General features: G+C 39.4%; 1 protein-coding gene across 2 annotated transcripts in view; it reads left to right on the top strand.

Moving 5' to 3' along the window:
• Positions 1 to 210: 210 nt before the first annotated feature.
• The window catches only part of LOC309555493 (ATP-dependent translocase ABCB1-like), a 148,070-nt gene continuing 129,762 nt past the window's right edge, over positions 211 to 18,518 (top strand). The window contains exons 1-5 of one of the 2 annotated variants that reach the window (XM_082257529.1): positions 211 to 382; positions 6,631 to 6,698; positions 10,197 to 10,290; positions 15,051 to 15,108; positions 18,333 to 18,477. In XM_082257529.1, coding sequence (XP_082113655.1) covers positions 6,653 to 6,698; positions 10,197 to 10,290; positions 15,051 to 15,108; positions 18,333 to 18,477 — 343 coding nt within the window. In that variant the 5' untranslated portion in view covers positions 211 to 382; positions 6,631 to 6,652. The remainder of the gene's footprint in view (positions 383 to 6,630; positions 6,699 to 10,196; positions 10,291 to 15,050; positions 15,109 to 18,332; positions 18,478 to 18,518) is intronic. The other variant, XM_082257530.1, reaches the window with a different exon arrangement.

Below are 18,518 nucleotides of genomic sequence, written 5' to 3'. Positions count from 1 at the left end.
GATCTCCTGGTATAAAAATAAACAGGAACTATGGCTTTTTTATCAGTATCTACAAAGGGTGGACCGATCAAAGCTTTCCAACTGTTACACAGGAAGACACACTGAAAATAGAAAAATTTCTAAAAGTCATATAGACAAAATAATCGCTGATTTGCTGCAATGTATGAACATTATAGGAATATTATTTCAATACATTCCAGAATACACAGAGTGCTTTGTGGCTATCCTTAAGACCACAGATCAGGACAGAAGACCAAGAGGTTTCAAATTTTGAACCTTACATATATAGCTTGGAATACATTTTACTTCAAATTTAAGAGGAGTGGAAACATTGACTTTGGCTGTCCAGTTCATGAAGAGTGAAGAGGTAATAAAGAATCAGGTTGGTATATTTGTTAGGTGACATCCTTTGAATTGATGGCTATTGTTCACATATGCATAATAACCTACAGCATCTATTGTTCATTGTATTATGAATAAGCATAATATTTTCCAAGTAAGCCCAATGCCAAAGCTATAATGAGACTGAATTAGTGAAGCATTAGAGAATGTTCACTGTGTAAAGTTAATGTTCACGTAAGCCGGCCATACATGTTCAATTTCCTTGTACAATTTTATGTTAGATTTACCAAAAAGCATATAATAGAAGGTCAAAATTAAACAACACTCAATTGTATCCTATTAGGCAGGTCTTTGTACTACATAGTTGAAGGTAAATCTAATGAAAAGTGTACAGAAAATTGTATCATGTATGGCCAGCCTTATTGAATAATGTTCACTTAAAAAAATCTTAATAATGGATTATTGCCTGTGTATAATTTAATTATTGAACTGATCGCTGTCTATTTCCTGGGAAAATGAATCCCATAAATGTCATATTGTTTATTTTCTCATTTGTTAAGCAGTCACAGGGGTTGATTTACTGAAGGCGAATAGACTGTGCACTTTGCAAGTGCAGTTGCACTCATTTTCCCCAGAGTTTAGTGACTGTGGTAAAGCTTCACTTTGTAAAGAATACCCAATCAGAGGCAAGGCATTTAAAAAAAAAAAAAAACAGCATTTTTGCTTACACATAATTGGATGATAAAAATCAGCAGAGCTTCATCACATTCACTAACCTCTGGTGTAACTAAGTGCAAGTGCACTTGCAAAGTGCACTGTCTGTTTGCATTAGGAAATCAATCCCCTTGATTTCTTTCCCTACACTTCCCTCAGCACTTTTATTGAATATGAGTTACGATATATTCCACATCAATATTTTGTCAACTTATGGACAAAATGGAGCCACTATCCAAAAGCGAAAAATATGTTTTATTTGGTCTCCTGTCCTCCACATAATCTTTGTCACTGAAAAAAAACCCCGGACTTCTTTAGATCTGTGATCTAAATTCTCATTTATATTTATCAGTAAACTGTGTTGCCATCTTTGCACTCATGATATTAATGTGCTTTTTTTGTTTGAACATTTTTGTTTTACAAATTGGAGAAATCTATCTATCTATCTATCTATCTATCTATCTATCTATCTATCTATCTATCTATCTATCTATCTATCTATCTATCTATCTATCTATCTATCTATCTATCTATCTATCTATCTATCTATCTATCTCAAAATAACTAAAAGAGTAGTAGATACCATTTCCATAGCAAAGCATATATTTTTCAAAAAAGTGATATACTCATTTGCTTTGGCTCAAAAATCTATAGAAACGTATTTATAGCAACTGGCATATATACATTTGTTCAGTATGTGTTGTTTAAAACTTTTACTAAAAACACACTCTTCAAAAAAGTGAAGTTTTGTTCATTTTAAATAGCCAATCGTGAGCAAGGGAAATAAAAAAAAATTAAATAAAAAGAAAAACGAAATACATTTTTTCTTGCATATGTTCGAAGTGAACACAGTTTAACCTCATATGCGCTCAGTGAACACACACTTTATAAAGTCAACATACTTTTTCAAACCCTTTAGAAAAGGACCCGGTAGTGTTTTGTTTTATTGTAAAGTTCTATGTATATTATAATAACTGTACCCCTAACAGTCATTTTTAAAATGTTGTACTCCCCTTTCTACTCTGGTAATGTTAAATAACCTGGTTGTCAGCAGCAGGCCAAAACTTAACACACAGGAGTAGATTTACTAAAACTGGAGCACTCAGAATCTGGTGCAGCTGTGCATGGTAGCCAATCAGCTTCTAACTTCAGCTTCTAACTTCAGCTTGTGTCATCCGCTCCGTGTGCCCGCATATCATCCCATCAATTTGCGGATGATATGCGGACATAATGTAAGTATATGGCATTGCGGATGTCAGCGGATGACACCGCTGACATCCGATTTTCCTTCCTTTCCGTTTTTTACACGGATGAAAAAATAGGGTTCTGTTCCGTTCCAAAAAACAGAACAGAACTGAAAGGAGGAAAATCGGATGTCAGCGGATGGTATTCCGCTGACATCCGCAGTGCCATTCACTTACATTATGTCCGCAAATCATCCGCAAAAAAATAGGATGATTTGCGGACACGCGGAGCGGCCGTGTGAAAGGACCCTAAAGCCCCATACACACGATCAGATTATCGAAAGATCTGTCGTCCGTTTTTTGTGGCATGCTAGTCTGATGTGGAAAGTGAAGAGGTTATTTTCATATGAATTTTCCCGTACGACAGAATTCTACTTCAGAAGTGATGTCATGTGTTGGATTGTTTTGTATGTGTTCTTTCGTCTCTGAGCATGCCTAGTCTTGCTCTTAAGATGTTTTTCCGTCAAAAAAATTTTATATCCTGCACATCAGGATTTTGTCAGCCGAAAAGTCGGAGTCGGCTGTTGAAAGCACCATACTAACAATCCGAAAATCGGCAGATCGGTCGTGGGAGGAAATTTCCCTTCAGATTTTCTTATCGTGTGTACGGGCCTTAAGTCCTGGTTCACACATATGTGATGCGGGAACCCTGTGAATCCACTGCGGGTTCCCGCATCGCATTCAAATCGCAGGTAGTTCACACTGCCATATGCGAATCGCTCGGGGTGTCAATACATATTTAATGACACCCCCAGATCAGTTTGCATATTGCAGTGCGAACTGTCAATTCAGACATGAATTGGATCACATAGGTGTGAACACCCATGTAATCCGATTCTGGTGCGGACCCAAAAAAGGGTCCTGCGCGAGTTGTGTCCGAATGCAATGTGAATTCACCAATACAATCTGTATGGCTGAATTTGCATTGCACAGACATTGCTTGGGATTTGCAGACAGTGCGCTCCGAATCACATGCAATGTCTGTCTTTGCAGATATGTGAACCAGCACTCAAGCCTTAATAAATAAACTCCACAGATTCAGATACTGTAGGCACATTTTACACAAGGTAAGTGACACAAATGTTTTGCTTTTTAAAAGTTTCCCATATGGTGGAAGTTAAAAAGGCCTGGGGGCCTTAGGGTGGACACCCATTGCAATATGATTGTACAATCTCTGTACCACCTTTCTTAGATTTATAAAACCTGTAAGGCCTAATAAACAAAGTGTGTCCAGTTAGGCATGCTTTTTTTTAATTCTTGGTTTTTATTTTCAAAGACATACAGGAAAAGGTACAAAAGTTGCTACAGCAGTTGGGCATGCCTTTGTCATTGGTAGACGGTTCAATCAGATTGTACCGAGTATGTTGAGCTTTATAATTTCTTTGAATTAGGGCCGAATAACTTATAAGTACAGTATGCCTCAGACTGTTCTTCCCATAAATACTTGAAGTGTATACTGTATATCGCCATTTGTTTTTAATTTTGGATAGAGTAGTGAAGAGTTAAACCCCGCCAAGGTATTTCTTTATTCATTTAGTGGTTGAGTCTTTGGGAGTGATTTACTAAAGCCAAATACACTGTGCACTTTGCAAATTGCGGTCACTACAGAGCTTAGTAAATGAGCAGAAGCTCTGCTGACTGCTCATGTGCAAGCAAAAAATGCTTTTTTTTTATTTTCCTTGCATGTGATTGGGTATTCTTTGCAAAGTGAATCTTTACCCAATTTCCTAAGCTCTGAAGCAACTGCACTCGCAGAGTACAACTGCACTTTGCAAAGTGCACAGTCTATTTGCCTTTAGTAAATCAACCAATTTGTGTCTCCTCTGCTGCCTAATTTGCACTGCCCTACTTATTGTTGTCTACAGAAAATGTCACCCACTTACCGTCTTCCTTACGGTAGGGCATATGCTATCTTTATTCCTGTATTTATGTGTTTTATGCCCCTGGTACTATACATTTACTGATGAAGCCAAACCAGGCAAAACATGTAGAAGGCAATTTTGCTTAAGAACACCGAATTTGGAATTGTGCTGTTCATTTTGTACTTTCGTGACCAGAATATTTCGTTTTTATGCAAAATTTTATTATGCAATGCAATAAAAAGATTGTAATTTTAATTGATGTAAATGTTTGGTTCATTGGTGGCACCATTTGCTTTTTGTATACCATTGGGAATATTTATTTTCACTTTCTGACCTAAAGATGCAAAAGGAGGGAAACTCTCCTCTTAGTTGTCACTGGGACAGGTGTCCTGTTTGGAACATTTTCCTTACTCTTGCTCTGAGGACAACTCTATAATTGTGGATTTCCCTCATTTTGCTTTTTTGCTGACAATCGTCAATGGTGCATATGGTGGGGGACACTGACAGCAATAACAACTTTAAACACTAAACCTCTAAACCTTCACCACTCTTTCAAAATAAAAAAAAAAAAAAAGGTTTTGCCTAGAGATATACACTTTAATTGGCATTGATTATTCAAATGCCTCACTAAGTAATAAGCTTACTGGGCTCTCCATACCATTGATTTTAAAGAAACTCTCTAGCCTCTGTGATAGGATGACAATTTCTTTGTGTCTTGAAGCTGTGTTTTTCCAGGCCAACATTCAACTTTAAAATATAATGAAAGTGATGTGGTTGAAAAAGGAGCAAATATTGCTTTGATATGTATTTATATAATAAATAGAACATTTGTCACACTGAATATGATCTTTCTCCTGCTAGCCTTAAAGCGGAGTTCCGGCCACCCTAAAAAAATTTCAATGAAAATACCCCCGGGACAGTCAGGGCTAGTACATTCCACAATGGATAGCCTCTGATCTGTCCCGGTTCGCACTTATCTTTTAGAAGAAATACTTACCTTGAAAATTTCTTCTCCAGCGCTGCCATCTCAGGTGTGGGCAGCTGAAGCCAGTGCGATCCTCTTCTGCGTCCTCTTCGGTCCCACGATGCACTGCGCTGGCCCCGCCGTCACTTCCAGTGCCGCAGGGTCATCCCTGCACAACTTCTGGGCATGCCCAGAAGCTGTTTAGCAAGGTATGACGTGCTTGCACCGGAACTGACGTCGGGGCCGGTGCCGGCGCATTGATTCCTGAGAGCGATGACGTTCAGCTCCCAGGAATCATTGCAAAGCGGAAGTGACTGCCGCGGCCGCCGAGGGATGAAGTGGAAGAGAGGTGAGTATATTTTTCTGCAATTACAAGGTAAGTAAAAAAAAAAAAAATCGTAACTATCCATTTCCTTTTCAGGTGACCTAGAAGCAAGCGGATGGCCCAAAATCGACTATGTTGATTTTTGTGGCCGGAACTCCGCTTTAAGGCCCGTACACACGATAAGAAAATCTGATGGGAAAATTCGTCCGACGACCGATCTGCCGATTTTCAGATTGTTAGTATGGTGCTTCCGACAGCCGACTCCGACTTTTCGGCTGACAAAATCCTGATGTGTGGGCTATATAATTTTTGTCGTCCGTCAAAACAACGTCCGATTTTCGTCTCATTAGTACAGATTTCGACGGGAAAAAATCTTAAGAGCAAGACTAGGCATGCTCAGAGACGAAAGAACGCATACAAAACAATTCAGCACATGACATCACTTCTGAAGTAGAATTCTATCGTACGGGAAAATTTGTATGAAAATAACCTCTTCACTTTCCACATCAGACTAGCATGCCACAAAAAACGGACGACAGATCGTTCGATAATCTGATCGTGTGTACGGAGCTTTAGTCTGACCTATGGGACTAACTAAGGTCATACTACCTAGGCTCTAGATTTTGCTTCCTAAATATCAGTGTGAAAACATGAAGTGTCTTCAAAAGGTAGCTGCTAACGGGCAAGATCAGTGCAGAATAGCTCATAGAGCCTGATCCAGCTCCTATGGTATACATTTGCAACATCCACAATACTTCTTTCTTGTCAATAGTTATGAGAGGTATTCAAAGCCATCCAATGTAAAGTAGATTTAAAAATTTATATTCATTTTTTTTATTTTGGATACAGTTGGTGGTGGTTAAACTGCAATTGGGTTTATTTTAACAGTCTATATTTCAGTTGGGAAAATTTCCATTCACCTTCTGTCATGGAGGCACAACTGGACGTTGAAGGTCATCTCTCCAAAGTAAAGGGTAGACAGCTCTCACTAGAACAGATATCCCTTTCAAAGATTTCAAGTCCCCTTCTCTCTTGGTGAGAATGGCCACCAAGACAAACAGAAGGGATGAACCTCTCAAATGGTGACACCAAGCCAATAAAAAAGTTTAAGATGAAATAAAATGTAAACAGGCAGCTCTGCTATTTGCTAATAAAGATGCTGTTATTGCACATATACAGTTTGGAGCAACATTTGACAAGCATGGCTGACGGTGAAACAAGTATAGCAGAGAATTCTGATAATACTGGTAAGCATTCATTGCTCTTATTTTATAGTAAATTACTAACAAGACATTATGAATTTTTTGAGTAGAGCAATCCCTAACCAAAGGCTCAGGAGGCAAATATCATTCTTAGATACCCTTAGTGTTTCTCAACTTAAAGTGCTCAGCATCCGTCTGTTGAAAAATGTACTGCACTATACACTTCCCAAAGGCATAAAATCCAGGAGAAATTTATATAATCGATTTACTTTAATTTGTTTGTGGATTCATATACTTATATTAGCATTTAATACATTATTCTGTGCTTTTTCAGGTAAGGGGTAGGGTGATGGGGTGGTTGTCACTTCCTCCATGCTTCCCTCCTCCTTGGGTGCCAAGTAAGGGTCACATAATCAGCCTACCCTGGGGTGGGTTCTTCTAGACTACACTAGGCACTAGATAGGGTCACTGCCTCATACATGGTGTACCTTTACTTGCACAGACTACTGATCTCTAATAAACTCTCTTGATGTTTATATACACCACCACAGTCACTGATGCATTCAGGAAGGACATGCTGAGCCAATGCCCTCTTCACCTGTCCAGCGTATCTCATTCTCCGCTACCTCACTCCCAGTAACAGAATGGTGTTCTGCTCTGCACCTAGTGTGGACTCCATGTGTGCAATGCATTACCTATTCACCTTCCCTACCTGTGCACAGGCTGAGGAGCATCCCTAAGCTAATCCCTAACTCAGGCTTGTGGCTTTCCCAGTATACCTGCACAGAATAGAGTCCATAACTGGTTGAGCTCATGATGGTAGTGTCCAGGATTGGCATCTTAAGGGCAGACTGCAGGTCCCAGCAATCCCCCTATGCTGCAGAAGGCTTTTGAAGCCAGATGTTCACTAGCAAGCATACCGGTCTCAGCATGCTTCAGCAGGCTAGCAGGATGGACTCTGGCAACAGTACCAAGAACAAAAGCAATGGACAGCCAATAAAAGCAACTGTTCCCTTCGGTCCAGACCCCTGTCCATTTTATACACAGAACTAGTAGGTCGGACCCCAAAAAGCCTGTCAAGAAAGAATCGGGAAACACAATTAACACTAACCCTCCCAGCTGGGGCAGCATAAAACTCTACCTGCTTACATTCAGATTAAATACATCCCACTTGTATAATCTGTTACGTGACTCTGAAGTAGACAAAACTGGAGAACTATAATAAAACATTTTGTAACGAAAAGACTTTACCATTTAAAGAGCATTTAACAAAGCTACACTGAGGTCTGTCTGTCTGTCTGTCATGGTGATCTTCAGGCTTTTGAGAGCAGTTTGGAGATCAGGCATTTTAATGTGCAGCATGCTTGTTGCAGACCATGGACTGGTAGGGAAGTCACTAACTAGATCAGCATGATACCCAGACAACTGACAATATTAGAAGTATAAGTCAGCAATGGCATCATCCATATTTTTTCAATACAAGTTTTATTTGAAATCTCTATTGTATCTGTAAGGCATACCTAAATCTGAAAACAAACATTTAGTATATTGCAGCTTACCGGCTATTCGTTTTAATGTGACCTATAGGGTTTAATTGTGTGCTGCTGAGGCTCAGCTGATACAGGATTTGCATGTGGTTTCCTCTGCATTCGCCACTGGGAGTGCTGGCAGGGGATTGAGCCCATCCTGGCTCCTAGTTATAGCTCAAGCAAGAGAAAAGAGGTGACCCCTGATGCCACACATCCGTGTGATCGTATAGTGGTGATAAGAGTGGCAACCTATGCCTGGACTCCAACCAGGCCACACCCCCAACACATTTCACTCCGCTCCTCAGAGCTTAATAGTGGGGAACTATTAGCTTTACCAATTAGCTTTAATAGTTGCATTTGTTCTATTGCAAATAACACACTTCCTGTCCCTTCATGCCTACACTCACCTTTCCATTTAGTTGATGGGGTGAGCCATGGTTGTCACACAGGCTGGACTTTGTTCATCTTCATTACATGATGGATTGATGGGATTAGTAGTTTACACAATAAAGAAAGGGCTCACAGGACGTGACAAGGACACTGCTTTTGTCGCAAGATCAAGATTTTCTCTACTTGCTGATGTTCTTAGCCTGAAAAAAGAAAAGGAATGCAGAAACCATATCTAAGGACTGGTAAGCTGCAATATATCAACTTTTGTTTTTGTAGTTAGATACACTTTAGGGTCACTTGAAAGCACAATGACTCAAGCAGGAACTGGAAGTTGGGTGTTAGATACATTTCTTGTGGGGAACCTTGTAAAGGAGTCATTGAAAAAGATAAGAAGGGGTTGATTTACTAAAAGCAAATAGGTTATTTAATTGCAAAGGGAATTTGCCCCAGAGCTTAGTGAATGTTGTGATACCTCACTTTGCAAAGAATACCCAATTATGCGCAAGGAAAATTAAAGAAAAAAACAAACATATTTGCTTGCACATGATTGGATGATGGAAGTTAGTCAAGCTTCCCCTCATTCACTAAGCTAAGGAAAAATTCCCTTGAAAAAAGAACAGCCTATTTGTCTCTAGTAAATCAACCCTTATTTGTCTTGTCTACCATGGAAAACTAAAATACCAGTTCTAAGTGAAACTTTATATTAAGAGTAAAGGCTCGTACACACTTAACGAAAATTGGATGAAATATCCTCTGATTTCTCTCTCTCATCCTCAGTGGTCATAACCGTTTTTAGTTGACAGTGCATAATGTTCAAGAAGTTTCTCATCCGATCTATTTTTTTTTTTGGGACAATTGTTCCTAGACTTCCAGGTTGTCAGCAACTTCAGATCACGCGCGGTCTTTCGTATCTGATTTTTCGCGAACGTACTGCATACACATTAAACGAAAATTAGTCATGCTGGGGATGGACGATAAAAATTTTGGTGTTTGTCCCTCCTTTTTTTTTCGTTGAAAATGTCGGCATCGGCTGCTGAAAGTTGTGTACACACTAGCTGAAAATCGTACGATTTCACCTCGGACGGGAATTTTCGGCAAATTTTCTACTAGTGTGTAATCCACTTAAGTGTTTCAGCTGCTTGTGAGATTTCCATCTTTTACAAGAGTACTTTTCCATGTGTAAGAGAAGTGAAGAATGAGAACCATTATACATATATAAGGTTTGAAGCTGGCCATACACGGAGCAAATTTTTGCTGGTTCTTGGTGAACCTGCCTTAATTTGCACCATAGGTGGACCTGTGAGTCCCCTTCCATCCTACATTCTTCAATCTGAAAATTGAAGGAGTCAGGTGGAAAGCTGTCAGCCAAATAGTGACTGCAGCCAATGTTTAGGTATTCTGGCGGGTGGTGGCTGTCAGAATACAATAGCCCAGCAGTGGAAGATTCCTTCACTGCTGGGGGGGGGGGGGGGGGGGGGTTTCTATTGTTCAGCCCCATGGGAAATCTAAGAGTGTATGGACAGCCTACAGAATATACTTAAACTAACCGTAGTATGGTATAAGGACCCTTCAAAAAGAATGTATATATACTGCAGACTCAGTGTTTTCTGTATATGCCTTGCAGTTGAAAGCCCAAGTGCTGAAGATGCCAATAGTCCTTGTTTTCAGTATTATGAAAAAACAAGAAGTGACCATGAAATGGATGAAAAGAATGAAGGGTATGTGATTATGCCATGTTAATAGTGGATTACATTTTATTTATGTGTTTGCCTTTTATCAACCAAAAAGCAAATACTTGACACAAAAGCAAAATTCGCCCTAGTTGCTCCCTTTTGGCCAATCAAATACAATGCTGGTGAAGTATAAAAGCAAAGGGTAGTGCATTATTCAGATGTGTGATGAAGCTAAAATAATAATATGATAAACAAAGAAGTGTAATGGATAAAAAACAATATGATAAACCTTAAAAAAAAAAAATATATATATATATATATATATATATATATATATATATATATATATATATAGCAAGTAAAAATCAAATGCTGAATAAATATAAAGCAGAAATATATAATAAAAAATCTTCCCAATTGCAGTGAATTTCTAAACATGCAAACAACGTCAAAAAGTGCAGAAAAAAAATTAAAATGTGAGTCCAAAGATAAAAAATATATATAATATTGAAAGTCCAAAAAAGGTTCCAGAAAAAAGTCTGTGAAAAGTTCATCCACTCATCGATTGGATAACCTGGTGCTCTCACCTCTAACAATTAGAGTCAATGCTTGTGACAAACTGTAATAAGATTCCTCTCTGTGGGGAGATCTCTCCTCTCGACGTATTTTCCCCAGATATATAAATAAAAAAATAAACAGCATATAGTGTAATATTGTCAAGAAAAGTAAATTATCTTTATGATAAGTGACATAGAAGGTTCATCAATCAGTGCATATGAACCCACATGCTAAGCATGCAATTATGCAAGTGAAGTGATATCAGGTGGAAAAAACCAATCCACCTCTGTAACAAACACTGTGCAGTGTCCCACAAAACAAAAACAAAAAATGGGTGAATTATCTTCCACCAAAGTGTGTGGCTAAAATGCACCCTCACCATCAGTATGAAAAGACAAAGCCTTTAAATATCCTATGATATCTCCTTGGGCTGTCTTCATATAGCAATTGGCTCAATGTATATAAGTAAGAAGAAAGGGCCAAATGAAAGTATCAAAGACTTTATTTCCTTAACCACTTTACGACTGCCCGCTGCAGTAATACTGTGGCAGGCAGCCGCTCCTGCGCAAACCGCCGTAGGTATACGTAGGCCACCGGCATGCTCCCGCCCCTGCTCGTCAACTAGGAAGTTGATGCATGGGGCAGGTGACTCTGATTGCCGTCTGACACCCGCGATCGTTCCCTGCTGAGAGAGAAGGATGGTCAGCTGTTGTAAACACAGCTGACTGTTCTTCTCCCTGGAATGATCACAGAGCTCCTGTGATCCTTCTATATAGGATCACAGGTCTCTATGGTCATTCCATAAGCCATGCTCCCCCACAGTTAGAAATATGCCCCTAGGTACATATTTAACCCCTTGATCACCCACACTGTTAGCCCCTTTCCTGTCAGTGTCATTATTACAGTATCAGTGGATATTTTTAGCACTGATTACTGTAGTAATGTCACTGTTACCCCCAAAAGTGTCAAAAATGTTAGTTAGGGGTCCGATCTGTCCGTTGCATTGTCGCAATCCCACAAAAAATCGCAGATCGCCGCCATTACTAGTAAAAAAAAACAATAACAATGACATAAATCTTTCCCGTAGTTAGTAGACGCGATAACTTTTGCGCAAACCAATGAAAATATGCTTATTGCAATTTGTTTTAACCAAAAATATGTAGCAGAATACAAATTGGCCTAAAATGTTAAAAAATTTAGATTTTTACATTTTTTTTTGGGAATGTTATTTAGCAGAATGTGAAAAATGTTGTTTTTTTTTTCAGAATCGTCGCTCTTTTTTGGTTTATAGCGCATAAAATAAAAATCGCACAGGTGATCAAATACCACCAAAAGAAAGCTCTATTTGTGGGAAAAAAAGGACATCAATTTTATTTGGGTGCAACATCGCACGACCGCACAATTGTCCGTTAAAGTAATGCAGTGCCGAATCGCAAAATATGGCCTGGTCATTAAGGGGGCAAATGCTTCTGGTCCAGAAGTGGTTAAAAACACTCCTCACTTACATCTAGGTAAGGGTTAACCTTCTGGTGTATTGTTCCCCTGACAGGTGAGTAGGTAAATTGCAGTCCACATTTCCAATAACAGCCAGTACGCTCACCACGGCTACTATTCACAAGATATTTAAAGCCTTTGTCTTTTCATACTGATGGTGAGCGTGCATTTTAGTCACACACTTTGGTGAAAGATAATTCACCCATTTTTTGTTTTGTGGGACACAGCACAGAGTTTTTTTTACAGAGGTGGATTGTTTTTTTCCACCTGATATCACTTCACTTGCATAATTGCACATGTCACAGCATGTTGGTTCATATGCACTGCACTGATTGATGAACCTTCTATGTCACTTATCATAAAGATAATTTACTTTTCTTGACAATATTACACTATATGCTATTTATTTTTTATTTATATATCTGGGGAAAATACGTTGAGAGGAGAAGTCTCCCCACAGAGAGAAATCTTATCACAGTTTGGTAGAAGCATGACTCTAATGCCCCATACACACGTGCAGATTATCTGCAGACTTTTGTCTGCAGACTTACCAAAACCATATAATATGAGGTCAAACCTAAACACTTTCAATTTGTATGCAATCCGGCAGGCCCTTGCACTACATAGAAAAGGTAAGTCTGCAGACAAAAGTCTGCAGATAATCTGCACGTGTGTATGGGGCATAAGGCCCCTTTCACACTTGCGGACCGTTCTGTCAGTTTTTCAGGCGGATCTGAACGGATGACCCATGCATCTCTATGGGGCATCAGATGTCAGCAGAGACATGTCCACTGACATCCAATCCGGTCCTTCAAATCTGGACAGATGGAAGCCCTATTTTCCATCCGTCCAGTGGATCGGATCGGATGAGAATGGACAGACAGTCCGGTCTCATCCGATTTCCCAATAGAGAACCGCGGGGACCTGACAGCTCTGTCTCCGCACACAGCGTGGAGACAGAGCTGCCATCCGCCTGCTCAGCGGGGGATCGGCAGATCGATTCCTCGCTTAGAAAAACTGAGTCCGCCGACGGACTCCAAGTGTGAAAGGGGCCTAATTGTTAAGCCTCGTACACACGCAACGAATTTTCGCCGCCCGGTCGTCCGTCTTTTGTCCAGAGTGGTGTCTGTTGGTTGGAATGTGCTCTAGACTGCACACGAATTTTCCCGTACGACAAAATTCTACTTCAGAAGTGATGTCATGTGTTGGATTGCTTTCTTTGTGTTCTTTCATCTCTGAGCATGCCTAGTCTTGCTCATAAGATTTTTCCCCATCGAAATCTGTACTAATGAGACGAAAATCGAACGGGTTTTGACGGTCAACAAAAAATATATAGCCTGCACACCAGGATTTTTTCGGCCGAAAAGTCAGAGTCAGTTGTCAGAAGCACCATACTAACAAGCCGAAAATCGGCAGATCGGTCGTCGGATGAAATTTCACGGCCGAATTTCTACTTGTGTGTATGGGGCTTTAGAGGTGAGAGCACCAGAGTATCCAATCGATGAGTGGATGAACTTTTCACAAACTTTTTTTCTTGAACTTTCCTTTTTGGACTTTCAATATTATATATATTCTTTTATCTTTGGACTTCCATTTTAAATTTTTTTTTTGCACTTTTTGGCATCGTTTGCACGTCTAGAAATTCACTGCAATTGGGATGATTTTTTTTATATATTTGTGCTTTATATTTATTCATAATTAGATTTTTACCTGCTTTTCTTTATATATATATATATATATATATATATCTTATTTATTTTTTTTTTTTTGAAGGTTTATCATATTGTTTTTTTTATCTATTACACTTCTTGGTTTATCATATTATTTTAGCTTTATCACACATCTGAATAGCGCACTACCCTTTGCTTTTATATTTCTCTTTGCAAGCTCCTGAGTACTTGTGTTGGTGAGTGCTGCAGTTCATTTATGGGTGTGGATAGTAGCCATTCCAGCAGCGCACCTGTTCTCACACTTTATTAATGCAGGTGAAGTGTTTTGTTATATCTCTTCGATAATGCCCCGTACACACGTGCAGATTATCTGCAGACTTTTGTCTGTAGACTTACCAAAACCATATAATATGAGGTCAAACCTAAACACTTTCAATTTGTATGCAATCCGGCAGGCCCTTGCACTACATAGAAAAGGTAAATCTGAAGACAAAAGTCTTCAGATAATCTGCACGTGTGTACGGGGCATAAGAGTAATGAAAATTTCTGCTGGAAATTGAGTGAATGCATAACTTGCTATGCTCTCTGTTTGTTGACTATTAGTTAGCATTGTTTCTAGCTCTCTCTGTGGATACAGAATACTTCCCTTCTATGTTATGGAGATGAAGAGGGGGCAAGTGTTATATAGTTCTAAAACATGTATATAACACTCCTGTGCTAAGGTTTTAATGCTCACTTACTGCACTATGTTTATAAAGGAGCAGTGCTGTCACCCTAGGACAAGAAGTGTGTTCCTGGCAGGATCACTAAATTATAATAAAGGAAAAAATTATGAAAAAAAAAAAAAAAAAAAGGAAGCAGCCGCCATACCTAAAGACTAGTAGATACAATATGTTCTTTTTTTTTTGTTTTTTGGGTTTGGATATGTTTTAATACTATTACTAACAAATCCATAGGTGACAATAATGCTGGATCCATTGTACTGTAACTGTGGCAACTATCAAAATAGTTATATGTGATTATATTTCATTATACATGTTGGAATATATGTTCATCTTAATCTATTTTGACTTTTTCTATTAGAAATACAAAATTGTCTCGTAGAAAGTCTCCCAAGGAAATGGTGGGATTCCTTGAACTGGTCAGTATGTCTTACACGTTTCTTAAAATGACTCTAAAGCCCCTTTGGACACAAACATTTGGGATGCATCTTTGCAGAATACTCTCCTATCTGTTTCCTCTGCTGCAGATAGAATCTTGTGTCTGCAGTATTATACAGTATATTATATATAGTGGTAATCATAGACTGTAATGTACAAGGAGCTCAGGTCAGTGGACACAGTATCTCACAAAAGAAACACAGTTCTAACAGGACTCTGTTAAACTATATTTGTGTCTATACTACGCAAGTGTAATTTCAGAAGACAACAATCAATTCTTTGAAGAAAACATGTTTCTTAAAATTACTTGGTCAGGAAAATACCACATTATGGCCAATTGATGGAACTGAAGATCCTAGGAAATAAACATATTGGAAAAAATACTGTTTACAGTATTACAGCTGTGCAAATGCTGAGACATTTGCACAGCAAGTTTATTTTTATAAACTGTTTATGGGATCTTATGGGTTGCGCAAACTGTTGGCGCTATAACAAATGCTGTAGAATAATGATATAATAATAGACTTTTGGATATTCTTGGCTCTAACAATGAGGAACATATGAACATTCTAAAAGATAGGGACTGTAAAGGATTCTTTTTCTTTCTTCCCAGTGTGCTCTAGCTGTCCATTCACACACACCTTTTCTTTCTCTAGCAGGAATCTATTAGCATGGTTAATGTGACAATTAAATCAGTAAAATAAATAAATAAATGTATCTGTAGCAAAAAAATCCCAAGCATATGTGACAATGCCTAGGCATCCTCGGTTCTGTTCTTCTAGCTTCATTGTAGCCTATAATCAGAGGCTTATCCCCCCAACTCCTCCTCCTGTTTAGTAGGTTACATTGGTGATATCATCAGGGGGCAGAATTGCTGTCTGGTGACAGCGTAGTGGAGTGCCCATAGTATAGTGCAATGCCCATTTACTACACATGCTATGAGGCAGACACAAGCCCCTATAACTCAACTTACCACAACTTCCCTCCCTCAGCAGCTCATAGAGACCCCTCCATTGTCAGAACCAGCATGAAGGCAGCCAGACAGATTCTTAAAAGCATGCACATCGAACAATTAGACAATCATGGACTTTTTAGGCACCAATGTACAACAAATTCTTAAAAATTTGTTGTACACTAGTGCGTAAAAACTCCATTGTTGTCCAATTCTTCTATGTACATTAAGTTAGGATGTGGCACTTTGCTACTGATCTATACAACCACCCTGTGATGATATAAGTAGATCCTATTCCTAAAAGTATGCAGCCTCTCCAGCTGCTTTGGAGAGTCCCTCCCAAGAGTATTATAGGGCCAGTAGGATGACCTTTTGTCCTTGAGCCTTAGATCCATCCAGCCGTTTACCTGTGTTTTTTGCATTACTTTTAACTCTTTAATAAACTGTTTAATAAACTGCAAGTTACAGTTACTCTCTGATCATTTGGGCAGTGTTGCCAACCATTAGTATTTTTACTGGCAGCCAGTAAAAAATGGGCACGTTTCTCCTGCCAATAAATGCCAGTGATTGGAAAAAGTTGCCAGTAAAAAATGATCGGCTTGGAACTGCATATGTGCAGTTTGGTCCACAGCTGGTAGAAACCGTTCAGGTGGCTCTGGCAGAGGTGGTGCCTGAGCGTGTTGTGTGATGTTATGGTGCAGGGGCCCCAGCAGAGCGGCCAGAGCCTCATGTGCGGTCTGTGGAATGAGAGCAAGGCAAGCCAAAAGCGGCTGTTTTGACTGGAGTGGACTGAAGGGACCACCTGGCATTGAGATCACTGTGACTCAGGAGGGGACATGTTATGTCAGTGAGGTATCATCATCATCTGTGCTGCGGTGTAACGTTAGAAAAACCTACCCCGTGAGAAATGCATACCCACATCACTTCCTGTCAGGAACAGCTGAGCAGCATAGTAGTACGCATGCTCACAGCCCCGTTGATGTAATTGAACAGCTGAGGAGCTGACAAGTGCGCATGCTCGGAGGGTATGCAATTTTGACGGTAGTGCGTGTAAAATTACACGGCACGAGCTGTTGCGGCGGTTACATTAAAACAGCTCGGCCGCAACATGAGTCATCTCCGCTCCTACCACTGTCACTTCCCTGATCTCGGCTAGTAAATGTAAAAGTGGCGGCGGGTGTATGAAATGTAAATCACGGAGAACTGGGCTCCGTGATCCGCTTTTACATTTAGTAGCCGACATCAGGGAAGTGACAGGGGTAGGAGTGGAGATGACTCATGTTGCAGCGGAGATGTTTTAATGTGGTGATGCGTTGTAACGTTATAACACACTACTGTGAACATTTCATACCCTCCAAGCATGCCCACTAGTAAGCGCATCAGCTGTTCACTGACGTAGGTGCTGACGTAGGTGCACCGGAAGTGACGAGGGTATGAAATTTTCACGGGTAGGTTTTTTTCATGGAACACCGGCACACTGCTGTCAGTGTCACTGTGAGAGTCAATTTTGTGTGTGTGTGTGCCTGCCCATTCTAATTTCTTGCCCTCCCTGAGTCCTGTCCTGCCCTAAAACTATAATTTTGTAACTTTTAGAAATGCCAATAAAAACTTGGCTGTGCCAGTAAATTTTGAGTGTCGTGTCAGTAAATTTAATCTGGTAGGTTGGCAAAACTGCATTCGGGCCAGTCACCTATTTTGTTAAAGGGTGGAAAATTGGTCACAGGCAAAGAAGCAGCTGCAGAATGCCCATTCTAAGTTCTATATCATTCACAAATTACTCGTCTCATATGTTTTCCTGAGTCTAGATATACTTTGAAGCAGAGTAGGCACAGAAAACTATTTTTTTTTTCTGTGAAAAAGTAAAAATAAATGCAAATGTAAAAAGTAAATGCCTTAGGAGGTCAAATAGTTTGCATATTATTTGGACCTTCACAGAAATTAAAGAAAAAAGTATTATTATTCAGAATGCCAAAACGGCTTTCTTCAGAGGCTATAGAAAGCTTTTGTTCTTTAAACCCTTACCAACCGATTTATTTATGAAGCCATTAATGTTGAAGTGCAGATTTTTAAACTCACCACCCAGGTACAGTTTCAGCAAAGATACCAATTACTTTCCTCCTCTGCAGCAAATGGAAAAAAAGCAGAATCTAAAAAGGCACTTTTAGAAGACACAGTTTCTCTCCCAGAAAAATCTATAAATGTAGGCCATTATTAATATTTGTTCTCTTGTACTTACGGTATACTGTTTTCCAGCTGCGGTATGCAGATGCCTTTGATATCTTCCTCATGGTTATTGGCCTCATCTGTGCTGCAGCCAATGGCACAGGTCTGCCAATTCTCATCATTGTATTTGGAGACATGACAGACAGCTTTGTCCAGAGTGGAATGAATGTGAATGGTAAGTGTGAGTATATACAGTGGAAATAATATTTTATGAAC

Source organism: Pelophylax lessonae (genome assembly GCF_965119305.1).
Source record: "Pelophylax lessonae genome assembly, chromosome: 5".
Taxonomy (NCBI): Eukaryota; Metazoa; Chordata; class Amphibia; order Anura; family Ranidae; genus Pelophylax; species Pelophylax lessonae.
Note: the sequence above shows the minus strand (reverse complement) of the source record. Positions and strands in the feature narration are given on the sequence as shown.